This window comes from Doryrhamphus excisus, chromosome 19 (genome assembly GCF_030265055.1).
Source record: "Doryrhamphus excisus isolate RoL2022-K1 chromosome 19, RoL_Dexc_1.0, whole genome shotgun sequence".
Taxonomy (NCBI): Eukaryota; Metazoa; Chordata; class Actinopteri; order Syngnathiformes; family Syngnathidae; genus Doryrhamphus; species Doryrhamphus excisus.
The window spans coordinates 909,923-937,357 of NC_080484.1; the positions used below are offsets into that span (position 1 = coordinate 909,923).

General features: G+C 41.9%; 1 protein-coding gene across 1 annotated transcript in view; it reads left to right on the plus strand.

The window, feature by feature from the left end:
- Positions 1–1,347: 1,347 nt before the first annotated feature.
- The window catches only part of pld1a (phospholipase D1a), a 30,731-nt gene continuing 4,643 nt past the window's right edge, over positions 1,348–27,435 (plus strand). Inside the window, exons 1-23 of the mRNA XM_058056563.1 lie at positions 1,348–1,492; positions 12,219–12,428; positions 12,985–13,154; positions 13,424–13,566; positions 14,619–14,730; positions 15,257–15,322; positions 17,781–17,839; positions 17,933–18,025; positions 18,356–18,508; positions 18,640–18,789; positions 19,588–19,671; positions 20,094–20,175; positions 21,546–21,656; positions 21,752–21,937; positions 22,225–22,435; positions 22,509–22,637; positions 23,727–23,845; positions 25,112–25,225; positions 25,511–25,621; positions 25,687–25,775; positions 25,879–25,992; positions 26,981–27,030; positions 27,121–27,255. Of these exons, the coding sequence (XP_057912546.1) occupies positions 12,251–12,428; positions 12,985–13,154; positions 13,424–13,566; positions 14,619–14,730; positions 15,257–15,322; positions 17,781–17,839; positions 17,933–18,025; positions 18,356–18,508; positions 18,640–18,789; positions 19,588–19,671; positions 20,094–20,175; positions 21,546–21,656; positions 21,752–21,937; positions 22,225–22,435; positions 22,509–22,637; positions 23,727–23,845; positions 25,112–25,225; positions 25,511–25,621; positions 25,687–25,775; positions 25,879–25,992; positions 26,981–27,030; positions 27,121–27,255 (2,659 nt within the window). The 5' untranslated portion in view covers positions 1,348–1,492; positions 12,219–12,250. The remainder of the gene's footprint in view (positions 1,493–12,218; positions 12,429–12,984; positions 13,155–13,423; positions 13,567–14,618; positions 14,731–15,256; positions 15,323–17,780; positions 17,840–17,932; positions 18,026–18,355; positions 18,509–18,639; positions 18,790–19,587; positions 19,672–20,093; positions 20,176–21,545; positions 21,657–21,751; positions 21,938–22,224; positions 22,436–22,508; positions 22,638–23,726; positions 23,846–25,111; positions 25,226–25,510; positions 25,622–25,686; positions 25,776–25,878; positions 25,993–26,980; positions 27,031–27,120; positions 27,256–27,435) is intronic.

Sequence of the window (27,435 nt, forward strand, 5' to 3'; positions counted from 1 at the left end):
TTCTTCTTCATCATCATCATCATCATCATTGCTGATTGCTATCACTGTGACCTTTGCACCGTTTGCCAACAGAAAGTTTATGGCTGCAGCACATCCACCATGCAGGCAGAGGAAGGATCCACGGAGAGGACGACGCAGGCAGGAGATTCCCTTTGAAACATTTTGTCATCATATCAAGTATGTAGCTTTATGGAATATCTTCTATACTGTTTCTATATATATGTTCTATATGTATAGTTCTATTTGTTGTTGCTTTTTAAACTTAAACTTTAACTAGACCATTAGGCTCCGGCATTCATCTGGTTTATGATGGTGGGACATTTGCATTCCATACAAGCTCGTCGTTGTTTCTTTGTGTGTTTGTGGTTTTAGAGGAAAACACAACAGCTTTTTGGTCAATTGTGCCTCAAGGGTGTGGATCCCAGGTTAAAGTCTCTGTCATATCCTGTGGAACATCAACACAGGCCTGTAGTGTGTCTAAGTGGGGGTGCAGTACACACTTATGTCCACGCGATGGCGAAAGAGATCAACTCAAGGATTTATGAACACTTTTATTACTTTATTTTGTTAGTCTTACATTTTAAAGCATTTTTACACTTGGAAAAAATGAACATTTAGTAGTGTGAAAAAGTGTTTGCCACACTTCAATGTTTCAGATCATCAAACTAATTTTAATATTAGTCAATGACAACACAAAATACAGTTTATAAATGATTTTTTAAATCTTTCTTTCATCATTAATGGTGGAAAAATGCCCCCCCCCCTCCATTAAAACATAACTTTATTGAGATGAATAGACCTCTATCAGTATGGAAGAGGTTCTAAAGCCATTTCTAAAGCTTTGGGACTCCAGCCAACCACAGTGAGAGCCATTATCCACGAACGGTGAAGACATGGAAAATCCCAATTTTGCCAGAAAGCATCTCGATCATCTTCATATTTGTATCACATCACATCATGGCGGAACAAATGAATACTGTTTGATTTATAAGTTTATAAATGATTTAAATTTCTATTTATATTTCAAATACAGTATGTCAAGTTGTAAATGTATCATAAATGTTCGTTTGGCTACCAATTGTACTTTTATTGACACATAAACGGCTGACATTGTATTCATAACACTCACTGTGGACAAAACTGTGGACAAAACAGTCTCCAAAGTGTCCCGCTGTGAGGTGATGACGTCATATTTAGCTAGGGTTCTCCCACTTCCTTCACGCTTCATGCCAATGTTGAAACCACTCCCGTCTGATTGGCGGAGAATACCCAAAGTCCCGCCTTTCTCATCTGCGATTGGTCTAGAGTTCCCCGGCACCGCCCCCGCGTGCCTCGAGTTGACTCTTGCCGCTTCTCCTTAGCCACTTTCCCCCAGAAGTAGTGGAGGAGAACCGCCGAGCCAGCTGGAGGTTCTGCTACTTTATTTAGCTCCTTCGGTGTCTCGGAACCCGACAACAGCGGAATGTGGACGTCACGTCCACGGAGAGAGCAGGTTGGTTGCTGTTTTTTACTCTCTTTTGGCCGCCGCTGTTCTATTTGTGTCGCTGTTGGCGAAGCTCGCTTGTGTTACTGAAACTGGAGCCTAAAAGTTCCTGGAGTGGATAGAATGGAAAGGCACAACAAGATGAAGACTTCACTGGAGTTCATGCAGAGATCCTGCCTTGGACTTGGGATGGACTCCACAGGTGTTTGGATCCCAGCCTGGGGGCTGGAATGCCATAGGAAGGAGAGGAATGACCTCCTAACACTTTCACCCAGGCCTTCATCTGTTTGCTGCTCAGTTCCTTTTTCTTCCACACCATGAAGACCTCAGGCTCCTTCCTGCTTCCTGCTTCCTGCTTCCTGGAGTGGAGCTTTTCATGGGAAGAATGGGAAAAATGCCAAATGTATTCCATATGTAGAACCATTTACTGTCCTATATTCCATTTCCATCCGAGACCACAATGTCTATGAGCTGAGATGGGGTCTCCACAGTGTGGCCCGAGGGCCGTTTGTGGTCCGCGGCACATTCTAAAGCTAGAATTGAACATAAAAACAAAGAACTAATAACAAGCAAAATTAGGGGTCGCCAAGGTTTTTTGTTTTTTTTTCTTTGCCCGCCTCTGCTGGGGGGGCCCCCTGGTCGGGTTCCACGACGTGTGTTCCACCACCACGGAATCAGACATGGTTGCAGAGGGAACGACCATCCGTAGTCCGACACGGCCCCGCACACACGGAAAGTTCCTCCTGCACTAAAAGTACTAGACAGTATTTGCATGCTCCCAAATCCGTATGGATATTAATATTGGTTCATACAGATTGGAGTCATTTCTACATATGATATTCTATACATAGCATATCTTTTCCCTTTATTATAATCATGTTTCACTTTATTCCCAGAACATTGGAACTTTTTTCACAAATTTACCACAAAACTACAACTTTGTTGTTTCTTATAGTATTACATTCTCATAGTATTATTATTATTATTATTATTATTATTATTATTATTATTATTATTATTATTATTATTATAGGATTATGTTGAAAAAATAACATTTTTTCCTTTAATTTTTCAGTTTTATGCCACTAAAATGTTTTTTCCCCTCATCATATTACAGAGTTCTTGTAAAATTCCAACCTTATTCTTGTAACTCATCCAATTCCTGACGTTTTCCCAAAGACAAATCCTTCACAATTTGGACTGATCCTTCAAAGGGGTATAGAATATTGTGTTCAATATTTATATATGAACATGGAATCTACCATAAGGAAGATTAGACTCTCATCTTTCATAAGAAAATTAATGGGCCTAAATGCCAAAATTATCCATTAAAGGATTAATTATGTCTTTTTAATTGGGACACAACCTATTAAAACTCAACTCTGAACCTCTGACATCACTTCCTGTCCGCCCACACATTAAGATCCCCTTGGGAACACATTTACTGACGCACACTCAAGTTAAATGTCTTATTTACTCTAATTATGTCTGCTATATTGGCTAATACCAATGTAAAGCTACCGCTATATTGGCTAATACCAATGTAAAGCTACCGCTATATTGGCTAATACCAATGTAAAGCTACCGCTATATTGGCTAATACCAATGTAAAGCTACCGCTATATTGGCTAATACCAATGTAAAGCTACCGCTATATTGGCTAATACCAATGTAAAGCTACCGCTATATTGGCTAATACCAATGTAAAGCTACCGCTATATTGGCTAATACCAATGTAAAGCTACCGCTATATTGGCTAATACCAATGTAAAGCTACCGCTATATTGGCTAATACCGATGTAAAGCTACCGCTATATTGGCTAATACCGATGTGAAGCTACCGCTATATTGGCTAATACCGATGTGAAGCTACCGCTATATTGGCTAATACCGATGTAAAGCTACCGCTATATTGGCTAATACCGATGTAAAGCTACCGCTATATTGGCTAATACCGATGTAAAGCTACCGCTATATTGGCTAATACCTATGTAAAGCTACCGCTATATTGGCTAATACCGATGTAAAGCTACCGCTATATTGGCTAATACCGATGTAAAGCTACCGCTATATTGGCTAATACCAATGTAAAGCTACCGCTATATTGGCTAATACCGATGTAAAGCTACCGCTATATTGGCTAATACCAATGTAAAGCTACCGCTATATTGGCTAATACCAACGTAAAGCTACCGCTATATTGGCTAATACCAATGTAAAGCTACCGCTATATTGGCTAATACCAATGTAAAGCTACCGCTATATTGGCTAATACCGATGTAAAGCTACCGCTATATTGGCTAATACCGACGTAAAGCTACTGCTATATTGGCTAATACCGACGTAAAGCTACCGCTATATTGGCTAATACCGATGTAAAGCTACCGCTATATTGGCTAATACCGATGTAAAGCTACCGCTATATTGGCTAATACCGATGTAAAGCTACCGCTATATTGGCTAATACCGATGTGAAGCTACCGCTATATTGGCTAATACCGATGTGAAGCTACCGCTATATTGGCTAATACCGATGTAAAGCTACCGCTATATTGGCTAATACCAATGTAAAGCTACCGCTATATTGGCTAATACCGATGTGAAGCTACCGCTATATTGGCTAATACCGATGTGAAGCTACCGCTATATTGGCTAATACCGATGTAAAGCTACCGCTATATTGGCTAATACCGATGTGAAGCTACCGCTATATTGGCTAATACCGACGTAAAGCTACCGCTATATTGGCTAATACCAACGTAAAGCTACCGCTATATTGGCTAATACCGATGTAAAGCTACCGCTATATTGGCTAATACCGACGTAAAGCTACCGCTATATTGGCTAATACCAACGTAAAGCTACCGCTATATTGGCTAATACCGATGTAAAGCTACCGCTATATTGGCTAATACCGATGTAAAGCTACCGCTATATTGGCTAATACCGATGTAAAGCTACCGCTATATTGGCTAATACCGATGTAAAGCTACCGCTATATTGGCTAATACCAATGTAAAGCTACCGCTATATTGGCTAATACCGATGTAAAGCTACCGCTATATTGGCTAATACCAATGTAAAGCTACCGCTATATTGGCTAATACCAACGTAAAGCTACCGCTATATTGGCTAATACCGATGTAAAGCTACCGCTATATTGGCTAATACCAATGTAAAGCTACCGCTATATTGGCTAATACCGATGTAAAGCTACCGCTATATTGGCTAATACCGATGTAAAGCTACCGCTATATTGGCTAATACCAACATAAAGCTACCGCTATATTGGCTAATACCGATGTAAAGCTACCGCTATATTGGCTAATACCAACGTAAAGCTACCGCTATATTGGCTAATACCAACGTAAAGCTACCGCTATATTGGCTAATACCGATGTAAAGCTACCGCTATATTGGCTAATACCGATGTAAAGCTACCGCTATATTGGCTAATACCGATGTAAAGCTACCGCTATATTGGCTAATACCGATGTAAAGCTACCGCTATATTGGCTAATACCAACGTAAAGCTACCGCTATATTGGCTAATACCAACGTAAAGCTACCGCTATATTGGCTAATACCAACGTAAAGCTACCGCTATATTGGCTAATACCAACATAAAGCTACCGCTATATTGGCTAATACCGATGTAAAGCTACCGCTATATTGGCTAATACCAATGTAAAGCTTTGGTGAACATTCTTTTACTTCTATTGGGAGGTCCAACATGACTTGAGAAGGGGGCGGGGCTGCTTGATTGACAACAAAGGGTGTTCCCAAGGCTCGAGTCCACGTCGGGCCCATAATTGCTCCTCCTGGTCCCCTCTGCTGTCCTGTGGTAGAACCAGCGAGAGACCCAAGTGTCTCCACAAAGTGACAGAGTGGAGTTTTGGGCTGACTCAGCGAAGACGAGGTGCAGGCCGGCGCCCAACAAAAAGACGGAGCGAGCGGTTCCCCGCCTCCCTCAGCACAATGCGGCCCACTGTTCACGCCGCCCTGGTGACGACCGCCATGACTGCTCCGTTTCTTGGCGTGAAGGATTAGATAATAGGCAGCTTTAGTGTGGGCAGGAGAGAGGTGTCACAGACCTCCTCCCTCTCCCTCCCTCTCTCCCTCTCTCCCTCGTCCATCTCCTCCGTTCGTACCATCTGTGCCAAGAGGAGCTTGGCGCCGCGCGTTCCCCGCATGGATGAGATCAGCCTGGTGTGTGGAGCCTGAATGCAGCAGCGTCATGACATGCATGGATGAGATCAGCCTGGTGTGTGGAGCCTGAATGCAGCAGCGTCATGACATGCATGGATGAGATCAGCCTGGTGTGTGAAGCCTGAATGCAGCAGCGTCATGACATGCATGGATGCAAAGCACTTGACTTTGGGGGTGTGGTGCTCCGTTAGCTAGTTTGACTTCTTCTTTGGCTCACACTCTATTTGCACACTTGCCTTTGGCGTAGCTCTTCATGTAGCTGTTCATGTAGCTGTTCATGTAGCTGTTCATATAGCTGTTCACGTAGCTGTTCACGTAGCTGTTCACGTAGCTGTTCACGTAGCTGTTCATGTAGTGTTCACGTAGCTGTTCACGTAGCTGTTCACGTAGCTGTTCATGTAGTGTTCACGTAGCTGTTCACGTAGCTGTTCACGTAGCTGTTCACGTAGCTGTTCACGTAGCTGTTCACGTAGTGTTCATGTAGTGTTCACGTAGCTGTTCACGTAGCTGTTCACGTAGCTGTTCACGTAGCTGTTCACGTAGCTGTTCACGTAGTGTTCATGTAGCTGTTCATATAGCTGTTCACGTAGCTGTTCACGTAGCTGTTCACGTAGCTGTTCATATAGCTGTTCACGTAGCTGTTCACGTAGCTGTTCACGTAGGTGTTCACGTAGGTGTTCACGTAGGTGTTCACGTAGGTGTTCACGTAGCTGTTCACGTAGCTGTTCACGTAGCTGTTCATGTAGTGTTCATGTAGTGTTCACGTAGCTGTTCACGTAGCTGTTCACGTAGCTGTTCACGTAGCTGTTCACGTAGCTGTTCACGTAGTGTTCACGTAGCTGTTCACGTAGCTGTTCACGTAGCTGTTCACGTAGCTGTTCACGTAGCTGTTCACGTAGCTGTTCACGTAGCTGTTCACGTAGTGTTCATGTAGCTGTTCACGTAGCTGTTCACGTAGCTGTTCACGTAGTGTTCATGTAGCTGTTCACGTAGCTGTTCACGTAGTGTTCACGTAGTGTTCACGTAGCTGTTCACGTAGCTGTTCACGTAGCTGTTCACGTAGTGTTCACGTAGTGTTCATGTAGCTGTTCACGTAGCTGTTCACGTAGCTGTTCACGTAGCTGTTCACGTAGCTGTTCACGTAGCTGTTCACGTAGCTGTTCACGTAGTGTTCACGTAGTGTTCATGTAGCTGTTCATGTAGTGTTCACGTAGCTGTTCACGTAGCTGTTCACGTAGCTGTTCACGTAGCTGTTCACGTAGCTGTTCACGTAGGTGTTCACGTAGCTGTTCACGTAGCTGTTCACGTAGCTGTTCACGTAGCTGTTCATGTAGTGTTCATGTAGCTGTTCACGTAGCTGTTCACGTAGCTGTTCACGTAGCTGTTCACGTAGCTGTTCACGTAGCTGTTCACGTAGTGTTCATGTAGTGTTCACGTAGCTGTTCACGTAGCTGTTCACGTAGCTGTTCACGTAGTGTTCACGTAGTGTTCACGTAGTGTTCACGTAGCTGTTCACGTAGCTGTTCACGTAGCTGTTCACGTAGCTGTTCACGTAGCTGTTCACGTAGTGTTCACGTAGTGTTCATGTAGCTGTTCACGTAGTGTTCACGTAACTGTTCACGTAGCTGTTCACGTAGCTGTTCACGTAGCTGTTCACGTAGCTGTTCATGTAGCTGTTCATGTAGTGTTCATGTAACTGTTCACGTAGCTGTTCACGTAGCTGTTCACGTAGCTGTTCACGTAGCAGTTAACAGGAGTTGCTGGGCTCTTGTGGTATGTAAAGGAAGTAGAACTGCTGGATGCTGGTACTTAAAGGAAGTAGAACTGCTGGATGCTGAGGTCTGGCGGTACGTAAAGGAAGTAGAACTGCTGGATGCTGGTACTTAAAGGAAGTAGAACTGCTGGATGCTGGTACTTAAAGGAAGTAGAACTGCTGGATGCTGGTACTTAAAGGAAGTAGAACTGCTGGATGCTGGTACTTAAAGGAAGTAGAACTGCTGGATGCTGGTACTTAAAGGAAGTAGAACTGCTGGATGCTGGTACTTAAAGGAAGTAGAACTGCTGGATGCTGGTACTTAAAGGAAGTAGAACTGCTGGAAGCTGAGGTCTGGCGGTACTTAAAGGAAGTAGAACTGCTGGATGCTGAGGTCTGGCGGTACTAAAGGAAGTAGAACTGCTGGATGCTGGTACTTAAAGGAAGTAGAACTGCTGGATGCTGGTACTTAAAGGAAGTAGAACTGCTGGATGCTGGTACTTAAAGGAAGTAGAACTGCTGGATGCTGAGGTCTGGCGGTACTAAAGGAAGTAGAACTGCTGGATGCTGGTACTTAAAGGAAGTAGAACTGCCGGATGCTGAGTTCTGGCGGTACTTAAGGAAGTAGTACGTTGAAGTCGACGTCGGTCAACAAGACGCTAGGAGTATCTATATAGAGGAGTATCAATATGTCTGAGTAGCTCTGCGATACACGGCGTTAGACATGTAACACCTGCCATGTCCCAAAATATTCCCCTTTTTAGGACTCGTCTTCCAGCCATCCTCCACACTTCTTCATCATCTTCTTCTTCTCCCACTCATCATCCTCCTTGGACCGTTTTGTGTGAATTCCAACTAATTGACATTTAAGAAACGGAGAGAGAATATTAAGATGCAAAGCATGCTGGCCGTCGTCATGACAACCTGACAGGAAGCAGGAAGTAGCAGAAGGCAGGGATGATAACCCCGGGTGCATTTACTCCCCAGATGGCATCTCGGACCAGGCTAGCTTGGACCAGCAGGCATATGGATATGGACAGTGTGCCAGTCGCCCTCTGCAGTTGACTGTGGGCGGGTCAGGTCGCCGTGGGGTCACGGTTATTCTTAGCACGGAGGACGATAACGCAGCGGCCTCGTGAATCATGGCTCTAAAACGATTTTAGGAGCAGAGTTGAAATATTACAGCAAAAATATATCATTTTTATTTGATTTAAGACATTTTTTAAAGTCCTAATAAAGAACCTATGTTGTATTTTTTGGAAATTTAGGTTATAAAAAAGTTATGATATTATGGGAATAAAGTCAAAATGCTAGCGATACCATACGTTAACCATACATGGAAGTTTATGGCCATACCATGCGATACAATGTGATACGATTCACCCTCTTCACAATATGATACCATGTGATACGATTCACCCTCTTCACGATATACCATGCAATACCATAGGATACCATGCGATACCATGCGATACGATTCACTCTCTTCATGATATGATACCATCCGATACCATGCGATACGATTCACTCTCTTCATGATATGATACCATCCGATACCATGCGATACCTGGTGATACAATGCGATACTATTCACCCTCTTCACGATATGATACCATGCGATACGATTCACCCTCTTCACGATATGATTCCATGCGATACAATGTGCTACGATTGACCCGCTTCATGATATGATACCATGCGATACCATGCCGTACCATGCCATACAATGTGATACGATTCACCCACTTCACGATATGATACCATGCGATACAATGTGATACCATGCGATGCAATGCTATACAATGCGATATGATTCACCCTCTTCACGATACGATACCATGCGATACCATGCGATACAATTCACCCTCTTCAAGATATGATACAATGCGATACCATGCGATACCATGCGATACCATGCAATACCATGCGATATGATTCACCCTCTTCACGCTATGATACCATGTGATACCATGTGATACAATACGATACGATTCACCCTCTTCACAATATGATACCATGCGATACAATGTGATACGATTCACCCTCTTCACGATATGATACCATGCGATACAATGTGATACGATTCACCCTCTTCACGATATGATACCATGCGATACAATGCAATACGATTCACCCTCTTCACGATATGATTCCATGCGATACCATGCGATACAATGTGATACGATTCACCCTCTTCACGATGCGATACGACGTGATGTGATGCGATACGATACGATGTGATACGATGCGGTACAATGCGATACGGTTCACCCACTTCACGATGCGATATGATTCATTCATTCATTAATTCATTAATGTTTTACTGCTTATTGATCTTGCGATCCAATATGATATGATGCAATGTCTAACGGTATGATGCAATTTCTTAGGGTATGATGCAATTTCTTAGGGTATGATGCAATTTCTTAAGGTATGATGCAATGTCTTAGGGTATGATGCAATTCAACATGATGCAAATCAGCAAAGGGAAAAGTGGAATTCCGTATGGTCCTCCGAAAGGATTAGACTTTATTCCTTGTAGGCACTTGGCAGGAAATCCAACTAAGGTGCTGTTTGTCTTTTTATATGCACCACTTCTTCATCATCATCATCATCATTCTTTTTGCCATCCTAAAACAGCAACAACAAACGACCGTATTAATGCTGGCTGTTATGACGTTATTCCAACATTGGTTCTGCTGCTGCTCTATTGTGCAACATACGTGTTACTTCTTGCAACAGTAGCTGTAGTAGTACTACGTATATTACCGTTAGTAATGGCAGTAGAGTACAAGGCCAGGTGAACACATGTGACAGACATGCCGACGCTCCGGACGGCATGAGCGTGTCGTCACATGTCGGCCGGTTGGGAATGTTTACTGTGGAGCGTTGGAACTGTTGCTACTCTTCGCTATTCCCGTGTGACCTTCACAAGCTTTTCATCTGCAAACATGAGCGCACTCGGCTATTTTGGCTTGGTATTCCCATCGTTCCCATCGTTCCCATCTCGGCCTCTTGGGAAGAACACGTGTGATTATTGTGGCTTATCTGGGATTGTACGAGCGGAAACATCACACCTTGGCCTCCTTCCCACCACTCCGGGATGTTAAGACACCATCTTTTGTCTTTTGTTGTCATCTAATACGGCAGCTCTGGTCTCCTGGTCTCCTGGTCTCCTGGTCTTCTGGTCTCCTGGGACTTTTCCCATAAATATCAAATGTCCTAAACGGTTATTTACGTATTGAAGGCAACTTTATGGACACTTTGTTCAACCACAAAGGGAGATGATGAGGAGTCCTGCAGATAGACGTGCTATTTGTCCTCGAGGTACTTAAAACTTCATTTTGGACGATACTGCCGAGTCAGCTTCTCTATTCCTGTTTTTGGGAGGAACAGTCCTGAATGAGTACACATGGTGGATTCTCTAGGATGCATTTTAAGGCTGCTAGGGTGAAGTAGAAACTCATCAAGTCATTATTTGGTTTTATAACCGGTTCAGCAACTTTGAATGTAATGTTTCATTGTCGACGGTTTTTATATTTCATATGGACATGAAAGGAGAAACCATTTTAGTGGAAAGGGAAAAATAACTATTGGCTTTGAATATTTTGACACACACGCCTTCTACTGGTGGAATGAGAAAAACATTCAAATTAGATAAAAAAAAAACAAAAACTAAATATCTTCAAAAATTGAAATAATTGATAAAATGTTATAATAAACTGTGCCTGTGATTTTTAAAAATATTTCCAAGTATCCTAAGGAGGACCTGTTATGCTCATTTTTTTGACCCGTTGTCTCCTGTAGAGCAGCTACACACAATAACCCGCACAGATAACGTTCTAGATCTTCCAGAATCTGCACCTATTCCAACTATATTTCCTTTGATTTGTGCTTCCGGACAAAACGCTCTGTTTTAATTTATTCCACCCATAACCCGCCTCCGGACATGCCCAGTCCGCTCTGATTGGTCACACACTGAAAGTGCTTCCTTACTACGAACCATATAAGGAAGTCCGCCCCTCTGTGACATCACAAAGTAGCAGTTTTAGCACATGTTTTGAAACTGGGCGTTTTGATCCATCAGGGCTCACTTCCAAATGCCAAACCTCATAATAAACTAATAAAACGATGAATAAAGTTGTTTTTTCTGATGGATTGAAATTGATTTCTACTGTGAACTCAAACAAAAACTGTGAAAAATGCCTTCATGATGCTTATTTAATGTTGATAAAAAAAAAAGAGCTGAGAGTCGTGTTGAATGGGTCCTCGCACAAAAGTCTGATGGCATGCACATCCCATTTCCTGTCGCCACAGGAAGTCAGGAAGTGAGCCATGTAGCTTCAAAGTGTCCTGTTCATCGTATGTACCAAAGATCTGACCTGCTACAGCCGAGTTATTAACGTTTACCGTTTTTGTTTGGGAAAAGGAGAACGTTTGGACTGGCCTGGTTTGCAGAGATGAAGCAATAAAACTCCTTGACATGGAAAAATAAATATGAAATATTAGTGGGCGTCGTCATGGGCAGTTGTCGCCTTGTCCAAGATGACTTCATGCTCAGCTTGTGTCGCTTCAGTCGATGTGTTGCATTGCAGCCCAAAAGGGAGACTGGGGTGACCTGGGGTGACCTGGGGTGACCTGGGGTGACCTGGGGTGACCTGGGGTGACCTGGGGTGACCTGGGGTGACCTGGGGTGACCTCACCAAGCAAAGGTCAACTCTTTGTGGTCCATCCAGGATGTTAGAACTTACTTCCTGCTCTTCCCTCCTCCAGGGGAGCCCTGCTCCGGGCGCTAGCTGCTAAGCATGCTGGCCAAGGCTCCGACCACGACCAGCAGCATCAATTTGGTGAACGCAGAAAGCACGGACACCGTAGCGGACCGGCAAGACGGAGTTAAGATGGCCGACCTGGTGGAGAGCTTAGACACGAGAGAACTGGACTTTGACGAGGGAGAGGAGATGGACTATGACGGAAACTGCCTCGGTACGTACGGAGTATGAGTTACATACTTGTAATATTTGGGTCCGAGTACTAAGACCCATCGTTTGGAACCTGGTGATCACTCAGAACCAGCCTTAACTGGTTAACTGACCACAGACCAGGACTTGGAGGGACACTCGTGTCCATCAGGAGCCCTCACCCGAGATTGGCATCTTGTTCTTATTATTATCGGTGATGTCATAGTTTCATAACTAGGGATGCTCCGATCGTTGGTTGATGGTTGTGGGATGATATCCGTAAAAACACACCTGGACTTGGACAAGCGGCCAAAATGAGTCTTTGCTAACGTCGCAGTAAGAAACAAGAGTATAATATTATGAATAATAATCACCATATTTGGCGTTTAAGCTGCACTGCAGCAGCCAAACGCGTGGAAGAAAGTCTTGAACGTGTCAACCCACTCGCTCCACTCCCACATGCACGACTCTCACCCCGGCCACCCTCCTCTCTGGCTCCTCTCTGGCTCCTCTCTGGCTCCTCTCTGGCTCCTCTCTGGCTCCTCTCTGGCTCCTCTCTGGCTCCTCTCCCCGTCTCCCAGGGGACTGCCGCATCCCGTTTTCGGCGGTGTACGCCACGGTGGGCTTCAAGGAGGCCAGCGCCAAAGTCTTCCTTCCCACTGTGCCCATCACGGCTCGCATCCTGGAGGTGGAGCGCTTCACCACCGCGCAGGACCGCTTCAACGTGTCGCAACACAGGAGCGTCAATAAGGTGATTGTGTTTGTTTTTACATTATTGCTATATAGTTGAAAAAATAAAATAAAAATATTCCAAAAAATTAAAAATCCTACAAAATATTTTGATTTAATATTTTATTATTTATATGTATGCATCGTTTAACCCATTTAACCATCATGCATGGCACTGGTTGCAAACACTACATGCTTGTTATTGAATAAAGTTGATTATTGCAAAATAACCCCAATAAATCCAAGGATTATGAAATATTTCTAATATTTTTACGCCCTGCTCGGGTGCAGTCCCTCCCCGCCGTGTTCAAGATCGAGATGAAGCACGGCGAGTTCACGTGGGTGGTGAAGAGGAAGGAGAAACACTTCATGGAGCTTCACAGGGAGCTCAGGACCTACAAGACCTTCATGAGGATCCCTCTGCCGTCACGCAGGTTGGCTGCCCATGTCCTCCAAGTATTTATGATTCTATAATTATTTTATATTTATTTAGGTTCTGTTTTTGCTTTGCGTGTGTTGAAAATAACTTGGGAAGTCCACCCATTGTGACATCACAAAGGGGCGCTTTTACCACGCCTTTTAAAACAGAGCGTTTTGAGCCATCCCAAACTCACTTCCAAAAGTCCAAACCTTGTTATCTGAAACTTTGGCATCATTTAACACGAGAATACAACATTCTAATTACATTTATAGATCAGAAATGTGATTAAAAAATCATAATAGGTCCCTTTAACTTTGGGCCTTTTATGCATATAAATCTAACAAAAAAAATGGTCAAAACACTTGTTTGGGAAATGTAATCTTCCCAGTACATTCCCAGCATGCTAACGTTAGCATGTTAGCATTGTTAGCATACTATCATTTTTGCTATTTTCATGGGTAGACACATACAGTATATAAACGCCACATACTAGATGTTAGCATGCTGATGCTAGCGTGTTATCATTGCTGTATATCATATTTATAAATGTTTTATGCTTAAAGAAAATCTTCAAAAAGAAGTCAAATATTTTCTATGAATTTTGTTGAAGGGTGTCAGTCACCCTGTGGCTTTGCCTGCATTTTTATATTTCTAGTATCTTATCTTGTATTAACAACTAAAATGAGGAAACAAGTTTTTTTTAACTGTTCAAACTTGTTTTTCCAATGTTTACGTTTTTTCCATGCTAGGCTAAGCTAAGCGAATTTATTTAATTTAATTTTCTGCAAAACGGACCTCCGACTGTTGACTTCTGCAATCCACGACTCGTAGCATGTGGCTGGAAAACAATATTAATATCACGTAGCCTGTACGTTGACTTTATTGTTTTTTATTGCATTTAATAACCGACATCGCTACAGGCATCCAAAAGGCCAACAAAACCACATGGACTGGTCCTGCTGCGAGCCGACGGCAGAGCTAACATTGTTAGCTTGTGCAAACGCCTGAAGGGGAATATAGTATTTGAATAAACTATGTTTTTTTTTTTGTTTGTTTTGTTTTTAGTCACACGGTGAGGAGGAGGACGGTGAGGAAGAGCGAGGTGAGGGAGATGCCCTCGCTGCCCAGGGGGGGAGGAGACGAGCTGGTGCGGGATGAGCAGGTCTCCAGCAGGCGGGTCGGTAGCTTTTAGTATTGTCTTCATAACGATAACAGTCCTTATCCATCTTATTTGGCACTGAGCCTGGACACTCACTGGACACGACGTTAGCATCTCTGCTACTGTACTCTTAGGACGCTCATGGATGTCACAGATACAGTTGGAAGATGTCCATGAGGATACATTGTGGTTATCTACTGTAGTGTATGTACAGACAAGCACCTCATGAGAGCTGATTCTGTTATAGGATAGTTTGCTTTATTAACTTATTATGGTATTATGTCCACTGGGATACGTGGTGGCTGTCAACACAGTAATAGTAATTGATGACAGTTTTATATTTGGATTGCTTTATTTGACACGTTATTATTATTATTATTTGTAGTAGTAGTTGTAGTAGTTGTAATAGACCCTAAATATTATAATAATATTGACATTATTATTATTATTTGTTTTAATATTAGTTTGTTTATTAAGATATAAGTAATATTCATTCGTTCATAATAGATTGAAAATATAAATAATCATGTGTGTGTTTCTCCAGAGACAATTAGAGGACTATTTGAACAAGCTGCTGAAGATGGCCTTGTACCGCAAATATCACCACACCGTGAGTGATGATGATGATGATGATGATGATGATGATGATGATGTCTGCAGGCCGTATTGCTAACGCTTTGTTTGGTTGCGTACACCAACATGAGTGTTCCCTGATGATGATGATGATGATGATGATGATGATGATGTCATGTTGTTTTTAAATGAGTCTGTTAGCCAAGATGGGGACTTCAGTTTGATGAAGAGCCAGAGGATGATATACAGTATATACTTATACAGTATATACATATACAGTATATACATATACAGTATATACATAGCAAAATTATAATTTTGAGCATATTTTGAGCTAATTATGTATAATTATTATAATACTAATGAAGGTCCAATGTAATCTTCCCAGTACATTCCCAGCATGCTAACGTTAGCATGTTAGCATTGTTAGCATACTATCATTTTTGCTATTTTCATGGGTAGACACATACAGTATATAAACGCCACATACTAGATGTTAGCATGCTGATGTTAGCGTGTTATCATTGCTGTATATCATATTTATAAATGTTTTATGCTTATAGAAAATCTAAAAAAATAAGTCAAATATTTTCTATGAATTTTGTTGAAAGGGTGTCACCCTGTGAATTATAATTTTGAGCATATTTTGACTTTCATAACTTTTGGTCTTAAACTTTTAATCAGATGAAATGTTCTAAATGTTTTTTTATCCCACTCCCCCTTTTTGCTTTTGCATATTGTAGCTGTACTTAAGAGCTAATTATGTATAATTATTATAATACTAATGAAGGTCCAATGTAATCTTCCCAGTACATTCCCAGCATGCTAACGTTAGCATGTTAGCATTGTTAGCATACTATCATTTTTGCTATTTTCATGGGTAGACACATACAGTATATAAACGCCACATACTAGATGTTAGCATGCTGATGTTAGCGTGTTATCATTGCTATATATCATATTTCTAAATGTTTTATGCTTATAGAAAATCTAAAAAAATACAACAACCCAGTCAAATATTTTCTATGAATTTTGTTGAAAGGGTGTCACCCTGTGAATTATAATTTTGAGCATATTTTGACTTGCATAACTTTTGGTCTTAAACTTTTAATCAGATGAAATGTTCTAAATGTTTTTTTATCCCACTCCCCCTTTTTGCTTTTGCATATTGTAGCTGTACTTAAGAGCTAATTATGTATAATTATTATAATACTAATGAAGGTCCAATGTAATCTTCCCAGTACATTCCCAGCATGCTAACTTTAGCATGTTAGCATTGTTAGCATACTATAATTTTTGCTATTTTCATGGGTAGACACATACAGTATATAAACGCCACATACTAGATGTTAGCATGCTGATGTTAGCGTGTTATCATTGCTATATATCATATTTATAAATGTTTTATGCTTATAGAAAATCTAAAAAAATAAGTCAAATATTTTCTATGAATTTTGTTGAAAGGGTGTCACCCTGTGAATTATAATTTTGAGCATATTTTGACTTTCATAACTTTTGGTCTTAAACTTTTAATCAGATGAAATGTTCTAAATGTTTTTTTATCCCACTCCCCCTTTTTGCTTTTGCATATTGTAGCTGTACTTAAGAGCTAATTATGTATAATTATTATAATACTAATGAAGGTCCAATGTAATCTTCCCAGTACATTCCCAGCATGCTAACTTTAGCATGTTAGCATTGTTAGCATACTATAATTTTTGCTATTTTCATGGGTAGACACATACAGTATATAAACGCCACATACTAGATGTTAGCATGCTGATGTTAGCGTGTTATCATTGCTATATATCATATTTATAAATGTTTTATGCTTATAGAAAATCTAAAAAAATATAGACAACCCAGTCAAATATTTTCTATGAATTTTGTTGAAAGGGTGTCACCCTGTGAATTATAATTTTGAGCATATTTTGACTTGCATAACTTTTGGTCTTAAACTTTTAATCAGATGAAATGTTCTAAATGTTTTTTTATCCCACTCCCCCTTTTTGCTTTTGCATATTGTAGCTGTACTTAAGAGCTAATTATGTATAATTATTATAATACTAATGAAGGTCCAATGTCATCTTCCCAGTACATTCCCAGCATGCTAACGTTAGCATGTTAGCATTGTTAGCATACTATCATTTTTGCTATTTTCATGGGTAGACACATACAGTATATAAACGCCACATACTAGATGTTAGCATGCTGATGTTAGCGTGTTATCATTGCTGTATATCATATTTCTAAATGTTTTATGCTTATAGAAAATCTAAAAAAATACAACAACCCAGTCAAATATTTTCTATGAATTTTGTTGAAAGGGTGTCACCCTGTGAATTATAATTTTGAGCATATTTTGACTTTCATAACTTTTGGTCTTAAACTAATCTACTGTTGTACAGTCATGATGGTAGAAGGTGTCATGCCAAAGATCATAGTGAATCATGATGTCATTTATTTATGAAGTGTGATCATAACTTTGGTTTCAGATGGAATTCATCGACGTCAGCCAGCTGTCATTCATTCACGATTTGGGACCAAAGGGACTGTGAGTGTTGTCCATTCTTTGTACAGTAGTTGTCGTCCATAAGTCATTAAGTCCATAAGTCATTGACTCAACCTGGTTGTGTGTCTTTGGCAGGGAAGGGATGATTCATAAGCGCTCGGGGGGCCACCGTATCCCCGGATTGAACTGCTGTGGTCACACCAAGGCCTGCTACCGCTGGTCCAAGCGGTCGGTATTCCATCTTTGTCCTTAGTGTCCAACTTGTTTCCCGTCTTGGAAGCTTGACTGTACGTAGGAGTGATGAGTCTTTTGTGTGTGAGACATGCACCAGCCCAAAGACGACAGGAGCGTTGTTGGAGTACAGTCTTATTTTGCCAAGACACACAAAATACTAATCCCACACGTTTGGAAAGCTCAGTCCTGCCTCCTACGGCTCCGTGATCCGTTTGCTTCCCACGGTTCTCCTTCTTAAAAACACATGAAGACATCAAAAGTTGACACAACGCTGGTACACACACGATGAAGATGATGATGACGATGCTTGTGTATCTTTTGCAGCTGGCTGGTGGTGAAGGACTCCTTCCTGCTCTACATGAAGCCCGACTCGGGGGCCATCTCCTTCGTCCTGCTGGTGGACAAAGAGTTCAGCATCAAGATGGACTCCAAAGAAACCGAGACCAAACACGGAGTCAGGATCGACAGTTTGTCCAGGTGATTTGTGTGTGTGTGTGGGGGGGGGGGGGGGCTACCACCAAGTAGGAACCTTGGTGTTATTTTACCTGAAATACAAAAACCCCACCAGTGGTCCAGGAAATGAACGCTAGTGGACTTGATGCCTGCAGGACTCTGGTGTTCAAGTGCAGCAGCTACCGACACGCCCGATGGTGGGGGCAGAGCATCGAGAGCTTTGTCAGGAGCCACGGGAAGGCCTTCCTCCGGGATCACCGCTTCGGCTCCTTTGCCCAGGAACAGGAAAACATTCCCGCCAAATGGTGAGTGGCGGGAATGAATTATTTACCCTTTTAGTTCCTGGGAAAAGAGACAAAGGAAGGAGGTTTAATCAGATGAATTACAGTTTTCAAATGAATTAATCATGATTATGAATATGTTTATAAAATGAATAAATTATCCAAACCCTAAAAAATGTAATATATATACAGTATATACTGTATTACTGTATTACACACTAATTTATTCATTTAATAGAATTAGTAGTTTTTATTTAACCACATTAATTGCAAATTTTCAAATAAATTCAACATTATCAACTGTCTGAAATATTAACTGCATTTTATGAACATAGTTATTTTAAATTCTAATTACAAATATTTATTAAATTAATAAAAAAAAAAGAAAAAATAAATTAAATGAAATCAAAATGTAATGAATTAATGAAATAATTGACTTTATTTTTTACAGCCCTGGTTTATAGTTTATATATATTTATTAATTATATTTAATATATATTTTATTTTTATATTTTAATAAAGTTTTTATTTATTAAAAATGTCTTTTATAAACAAAAAATACAATGTTAATTAATTGAACTAAATTTTGGCGGCCTTACATTTTATTATTATTATTATTATTATTATTATTATTATTATTATTATTATTATTATTATTATTATTATTATTATTATTATTATTATTATTATTATTATTATTATTATTATTATTATTATTATTCTGTCCTGTTGCCTCACTGTGAGGCATCTGGCAACTGGAGGGACCAAATATGGTTCCGACAGGGGGGGCTAACATGCTGTTACTGTGACGTTCCATTGCAGGTATGTGAACGGGAAAACCTACATGGAGGATGTGGCTAACGCCTTGGAGGAGGCCAGAGAGGAGATCTTTATCACGGACTGGTGGTGAGTTGTTGTTGTTAGCATGGCAAGCTAAACAGCATACGGAATCGCTAACATATCCTCCGTCATAGAACGTACACACTTTTGCCGCTCGCCGCCTCGACTTTTTTCCAACCGTTTTGTCTTGGATGACGTCTTATATTCCTCCCAGTTGGATTAGGATATGATGGCCTGGCGTTCCCAAGGCCAATATAAGCCACGGAATGGTGGAAATGTCCCAGCATGCTTATGTCTGGGCTCCCAGTGGGGGTCCTAACCATTTTATGTGTGCAACGTGAGACACAGGAATGGCAGCCATGGAAGCTCCGAATGCCGACACGGGAGATCTGTTGTCATCAACCACAACATTAGGCACACCCGCATCACCTCATGAGAACCGCATCACGCCCTTTTCCTTCTTTCCCAACTCTGTGTCCGTGCCTCAGGCTGAGTCCGGAGATCTTCCTGAAGAGACCCGTGGTGGAGGGGAACCACTGGAGGCTGGACTGCATCCTCAAACGGAAAGCTGTGAGTAAAGACGACAATGGCCCAAATTCACCGCCTTCTTTTTAGTCGGCTGTCATTGTATTCATGTTATGATGTCATCATTAGTAGACCGATTAGTCAACGCTCCCGTTTTCCCAGGAAACTCCTCTATTTGCCCCTCATATTTGGTGCCCTCCCGTTGAATATTTTCCTTAGTTTGAAGTTACAGTACATACAGTACACGATTCACAGTTCAAGATGGTCACGGGGGTGCTGGAGCCTATCCCAGAACTGGACTGGTGGCCAGCCAATCCCAGGGCACATATAGACAAACAACCATTCACACTCACATTCATACCTATGGACAATTTGGAGTGGCTAATTAACCTAGCATGTTTTTGGAATGGGGGAGGAAATCGGAATACCCGGAGAAAACGTTAGGAATTTCATTTTATTTAAATTCTCACATTTTATCATTTGTACAATTGCATAATTGTATATTAAATCATATTTTATCTTGAATATATATATAATCTATATAGTATTTAAAAATATTTGCAATTTTGTAAAAAAAAAAAAGAAGACAGCTGGGATAGGCTCCAGCACCCCCGTGACCCTCATGAGGATAAGTGGTAGAAAATGAATGAATATATCATTTATTTTAAGAAAAATATATACATATTTTGTATATAATTATAATAAAAATAATTTTTAGATTGTGCGCAGCATATGTATAGAAATAATGTATTTTATTTATATATGTATTGTACATACATGTATGCGTGCCCACACATATATACAGTACATAGTATACAATGTTATATATTAACATTTATATGCATACATATATTTATATGTAATATTCTTTTACTAATTATATTTTTAAAAGTCTTAAATTTGTCACAAAAACAGATGTATGTATATTATTATGGAGAAAAAAAATACAAAAATAAAAAATAACATTTTTAGCATTGTTTCTATTAAATTATGTTTTATCATAACTATGCATTTATGATAAAACATAATTAGCATTGTTTCTATTAAATTATGTTTTATCATAACTATGTATTTATGATAAAACATAATTTAATAGAAACAATGCTAAAAATGTTATTTTTTATTTTTGTATTTTTTTTAATCAATAATAATAATATACATAAATCTGTTTTTGTGATGTTCCCTGAATGCATCTTGCATTCGTGTAATGAGAATGAGGAAGTGTGCTTGTTAAAATGGTCCTGCCGTTCCAAAAGAGCATCACACCCAGACTGGGCTTGTGTGGGGACGCTCCACCGTGCCTCCGTCTGCTCTGGTGCTTGTGTGTTAATTGCACTGAAAATGTACGTGATGAAAGAAAACCGTTACAGTTACGGCCATTTTGACAGCATATTTATGATTTTCTTGAATCACAGCAACAAGGGGTGCGCGTCTTCGTGATGTTGTATAAAGAGGTGGAGCTCGCCCTGGGCATCAACTCGGGCTACAGCAAGAGGACCCTGATGCACCTCCACCACAACATTAAGGTAACGAAGCTTGCATGCGTTTCTAATGTTGTGGCCAACGAGCGTATGGACTCCTTTATGGATGCGTGTGTGTGTGTGTGTGTGCGTGGTGCCAGGTGATGCGCCATCCGGACCACGTGTCCTCCTCCGTCTATCTGTGGGCACACCACGAGAAGATCGTCGTCGTGGACCAATCCGTCGCCTTTGTGGGCGGGATCGACCTGGCATACGGTCGCTGGGACGACCGGGAGCACCGCCTGACGGATGTCGGCAGCGTGACGCGCTCGGTGGCGCTCGAACAGGTCAGGGATGCCCACGGAATTCCAATACAGGAAGTTTGCCATCCAACGCTTCTATTCCGGAATGGCTGCACACAAAAGGCTGGAAATGGGTCCAAACGCCCCCCTGGCACTGTTATTAAACCTCATAAGTGGAACTGACTTGAAATTTCTCCTACACATTTCTCACATAAGCCGAACCAAATTTGCTCCACCCTTTTATGGGCCTGAGAAGCACGTGTGTAAAATGTAAGCAAGATTGGTTGTAAAACATGGCCACCATCCTTTCTTCTTGTCTGTCGTGTCTTCAGGCCGCCAGCGCTCCGTCCGGCAAGGCTGCGGCGTCCCCCGTGGATGGCGTCTCCCACAGCAACGGACGGGGCACGCCCACGGGCGACACCACGGACCTCCCCAGGCTTAAGGGCGTCGGCCGCAGCAGGCGGGCTCGCTTCAGCTTGTACCGACATCTGCACAAACACACCCTGCAGCACGCCGACAGCGTCAGCAGCGTGGACAGCTCGGGTAAGGATGGGACGCACGGCGGGAATTTGATGTTTGGCCGACTCTTCCTGGCAACGCCGTCGTTTGCGTGCAGGGAGCGGCTCGCTTCAAAGCTTCAAGACGGGGGTCGGAGAGTTGCAGGGAAACACCCGCTTCTGGCATGGGAAGGACTACTGCAACTTCGTCTACAAGGACTGGATCCAGCTGGAAAAACCTTTTGATGGTTGGTAGCATTCCTAGGATCCCTAGCATCCCTATGATCTCTAGCATCCCTGTGATCCCTAGCGTCCTTATAATCCCTAGCGTCCCTATGATCCCTAGCATCCCTATGATCCCTAGCATCCCTATGATCCCTAGCATCCCTATGATCTCTAGCATCCCTGTGATCCCTAGCGTCCTTATAATCCCTAGCGTCCCTATGATCCCTATGATCCCTAGCATCCCTATGATCCCTAGCATCCCTATGATCTCTAGCATCCCTGTGATCCCTAGCGTCCTTATAATCCCTAGCGTCCCTATGATCCCTATGATCCCTACGATCTCTAGCATCCCTGTGATCCCTAGTGTCTTTATAATCCCTAGCATCCCTACGCTCCCTAGCATCCATATGCTCCCTAGCATCCCTACCATCCCCAGCATCCCTATGATCCCTGTGATCTCTAGCATCCCTGTGATCCCTAGCGTCCTTATGATCCCTATGATCCCTACGATCTCTAGCATCCCTGTGATCCCTAGTGTCCTTATAATCCCTAGCATCCCTACGCTCCCTAGCATCCCTAGCGTCCCTATGATCCCCAGCATCCCTATGCTTCCTAGCATCCCTATGATCCCTAGCATCCCCACGCTCCCTAGCATCCCTATGCTCCCTAGCATTCCTAGGATCCCTAGCATCCCTATGATCCCGAGCATCCCTACGCTCCCGAGCATCCCCATGATCCCAAGCATCCCTACGCTTCCTAGCATCCCCATGATCCCTAGCAGCCCTACGATCCCTAGCAGCCCTACGCTCCCTAGCAGCCCTACGCTCCCTAGCAGCCCTACGCTCCCGAGCATCCCCATGATCCCGAGCATCCCCATGATCCCGAGCATCCCCATGATCCCGAGCATCCCCATGATCCCGAGCATCCCCATGATCCCTAGCATCCCTACGCTCCCTAGCATCCCTACGCTCCCTAGCATCCCTTCATCGTAAAAAAGATCTCACTAATCCACGAGCAACACAGCAGTGGGGGGGGGGCATGTTTGGACAAACGTTCCCCTTTTGCGTATCGGCCATTCAGGAGTAGAAGCATGAGCTTTCTTCTGTTTGCAGACTTCATCGACCGCTACACGACTCCCAGGATGCCGTGGCACGACATCGCCTCGGCGGTCCACGGCAGAGCGGCCCGCGACGTGGCCAGGCACTTTATCCAGCGTTGGAACTTCACCAAGGTCAGTTGCCTTCCAGTCTTTGGAGCAGTCAGGAATGTCCATAGAACCGAAGTGAAAATGTTCTTTTGGTCAAGGACACGAGTTCTACAAAAAACCTATAAAAAGTATAGCATACTACATCCTGTACATCTACTAAGGTACACGTACAGTCACATGACATGTCACATGACATGGCTGACATCACGTCTCATGCACGTACGCTTCTTGTCTGTACTGTGATTTTTCCTACAATGTGGCCTTCACAGGCCCATAAAAACATGATCCACAAATGGCCCGAGGGCCGCATTTTGGACATCCCTGGTTTACATACATTCATTCATTCATTCATTTTCTACCGCTTTTTCCTTATGAGGGTCGCAGGGGTGCTGGAGCCTATCCCAGCTGTCTTCGGGCGTAAGGCGGGGTACACCCTGGACTGGTGGCCAGCCAATCACAGGGCACATATAGACAAACAACCATTCACACTCACATTCATACCTATGGACAATTTGGAGTGGCTAATTAACCTAGCATGTTTTTGGAATGTGGGAGGAAACCGGAGTACCCGGAGAAAACCCACGCATGCACGGGGAGAACATGCAAACTCCACACAGAGATGCCCGAGGGTGGGATTGAACCCTGGTCTCCTAGCTGTGAGGTCTGCGTGCTAACCCCTAGACCACCGTGCCGCCCTGGTTTACATACAGACCTGATCAAAATCTGGTCTGGTCAAAACCCTCGACTTTTCCAGGGAGCATCAAACATGGGACATTGTAGGGTGGAATAAAGTTTTGTTGTAGTCCAGATGGCTTCCAACAAAGATGGAGATACTACTTCATCACCGACTCGCGAGTGACACATTTTTAGAACAATTAGTAGTAGTTCTGAAATTAAGGTGATGACAGGATTAATCATAATTAATAGCAGTAGCGACTAATAACCCAATTATTACAATCATTCTGATTCATATACGGATTCATGATGAGGAACGCTGATTATTGGAATGTCGCTTTGAGTCACTCTGCTGCTTCCTCAGAAGACAATTATTGACTGGAGGTTACATTTCTGTACGCTGACACACACACACACACACACACACATATACACACACACACTCACGCAGGTCAATAAACACTCCCTTGGCTAATTTGAAGGCCATGTTTTGGTGTCAGGGTGGAAAAATGACCTTCTCCTTCCTAGTCATGTTTTCCGTGGCGCCACCTTTTCCTCCCCAACCTCACCAAGAGTTTTGCCTCTCCTTACCCCCCCCCCCCCGTCCTCCTGCAGATCATGAAGCCAAAGTACCGCTCCTTGTCTTATCCCTTCCTGCTGCCAAAGTCTCACTCCAGCGCCAATGAGCTGAGATACCAAGTCCCCGACTGCGTTGACGCCAAAGTGCAGGTAAGGCAACACTTGACGCCGCGTTTTGTGTTGTCTTTAATCGCCATGGCAACCCAGCCAGAAGCCTTCAAAGCACCTTTAATAATAAACACATTGGAGCTCCAAGCGCTCCTTGGCGGCCAGGGAAGGGAGTCCGTGGGCCCGAAAACAACGTTATGTAACCGCCTTCGCTTTGACACTTTGGCTTTTCTCACTGCGAGCCAGAAATCGAGCCATGTGTACCTAATGAAGTGTCCTGTGAGTGTGTATTGATAACAACGGGGGGGGTCGTCTTTGCTCCATCAGGTCTTGAGATCAGCGTCCGACTGGTCGGCCGGCATCAAGTACCACGAGGAGTCCATCCACAACGCCTACATCCAAGTCATCGCCAAGAGCAAACACTACGTCTACATCGAGGTAGGACGCCCAAAGAAACGGGAAAAGCGTTCTTTCACTTCCGGGTCTTCCTGTCGTCCTCCTAGAACCAGTTCTTCATCAGCTGTGCCGACAACAGGACGGTGTACAACAAAATCGGAGACGCTCTCATCGAAAGGATCATCCGAGCGCACAAGTAAGGACTTTCCATGGTTGAATGGTGGCCGCTTCATTAGGTACACTAGCGTTGGCTTTATGGAGGTGGAACGCCGCTCTAACGTTCCCGTGTGGTCCGTCAGGGAGGGGAAGAAGTACCGAGTCTACGTGGTGACCCCCCTGCTTCCTGGCTTCGAGGGCGACATCACCACCGGGGGAGGAAACGCCATCCAGGCCGTCATGCACTTCAACTACAGGTCAGCCATATTTACTTTATTTTTACCATCATTCATTTATGATCAATCATTTATCAATAGAAAAAAATATATATCTACTTTATATATTTTGTGTATTATTTAATGGTGTATTTATATTTATTTATTATTAATTATTATTAATTATATTAATTCTTTTAATAATTTTTTAAAATTAATATTTATTATTATATGATGAAAATCAATGAATACCTGTATAATTAAAATGTGCTTTCATCTATTCAGGGTCTAATTTATGTATTTCATAAAAATATATATAATGATAATATTTATTATATTGATAAATAAATAAATACATTAATAACTAAAATATTTGCAGAATATCTACTGATGTATTTTATGGTCGTTTTACATAATTATTTAATGACACCCATATTTATTTGCCTGAATTTCAAATGAACAATAATTTTTAGTCGGTACAATTTTTGAAATTATTTGATTTATTAATTATGTAATTTAAATATTTTTTAGTATTTAACACCATTATTAACTATGTCCATATTTATTTTATAATTATTTATACATTAATTATTAAAATATTTAATGGATTAATTTGCAAATATTTAATAAATATGTAATGAATTGTATTACATATTCATATATTTTATTTATTACTATTTGTAAATATTTTCCTACCATTTGATGTCTTAAGCTTCTTATATATGATATATATTTAATGGACTTTTAAAAGTATTTCACGTATATGAAATATACATATACGTCTCGTATAATACGTCTCGTATTATGTTATTAAATTTGCTAATTAATAATTGAATGAAATTGTTAATTAGTTCAATAAAATCTTTGGAGCTAATGTTATATTAAAACAATATTTTACTTAATGCACTGGCTTTTTGTATTTATTCAAAGCAATTTTTAAAAATGGTAATTATTTGTAAAAAATGATTTAATGACTTCTTTATGTATTTTTAGTATGTATTTATAACTGCCTTTTTTTTTTTTTTTGAAGAACCATGAACCGAGGAGAACACTCCATCATCTCCCAGCTGAGAAAAGAGAGTAAGTAGCAGAATATGTAGTAATGTGTAGTACATATCCATACGTATAATATTTTTATAATAACGTGTATATATAATAATGTATTTCTAGTGGACGACCAGTGGATGAACTACATCTCCTTCGCCGGTCTGCGGACGCACGCCGAGCTGGAAGGCCGCCTGGTGACGGAGCTCATCTACGTCCACAGCAAGATGCTCATCGCCGACGACAACACCGTCATCATCGGTACGTCCTTCCTCCTCCTTTCTTTCCAGCTTATGAGGCGGCCGCCCTGAAGCCTCCTGTGGTGGACAAGCCAAGTCTGTGAACGGCAGTGTTGCACTATTGTGCCATCTGCTGGTGGGACAGAGCCATTGCACCATCATCGACATTCATTAAGTTACTTTTGCCGTGTTATTCAACTGG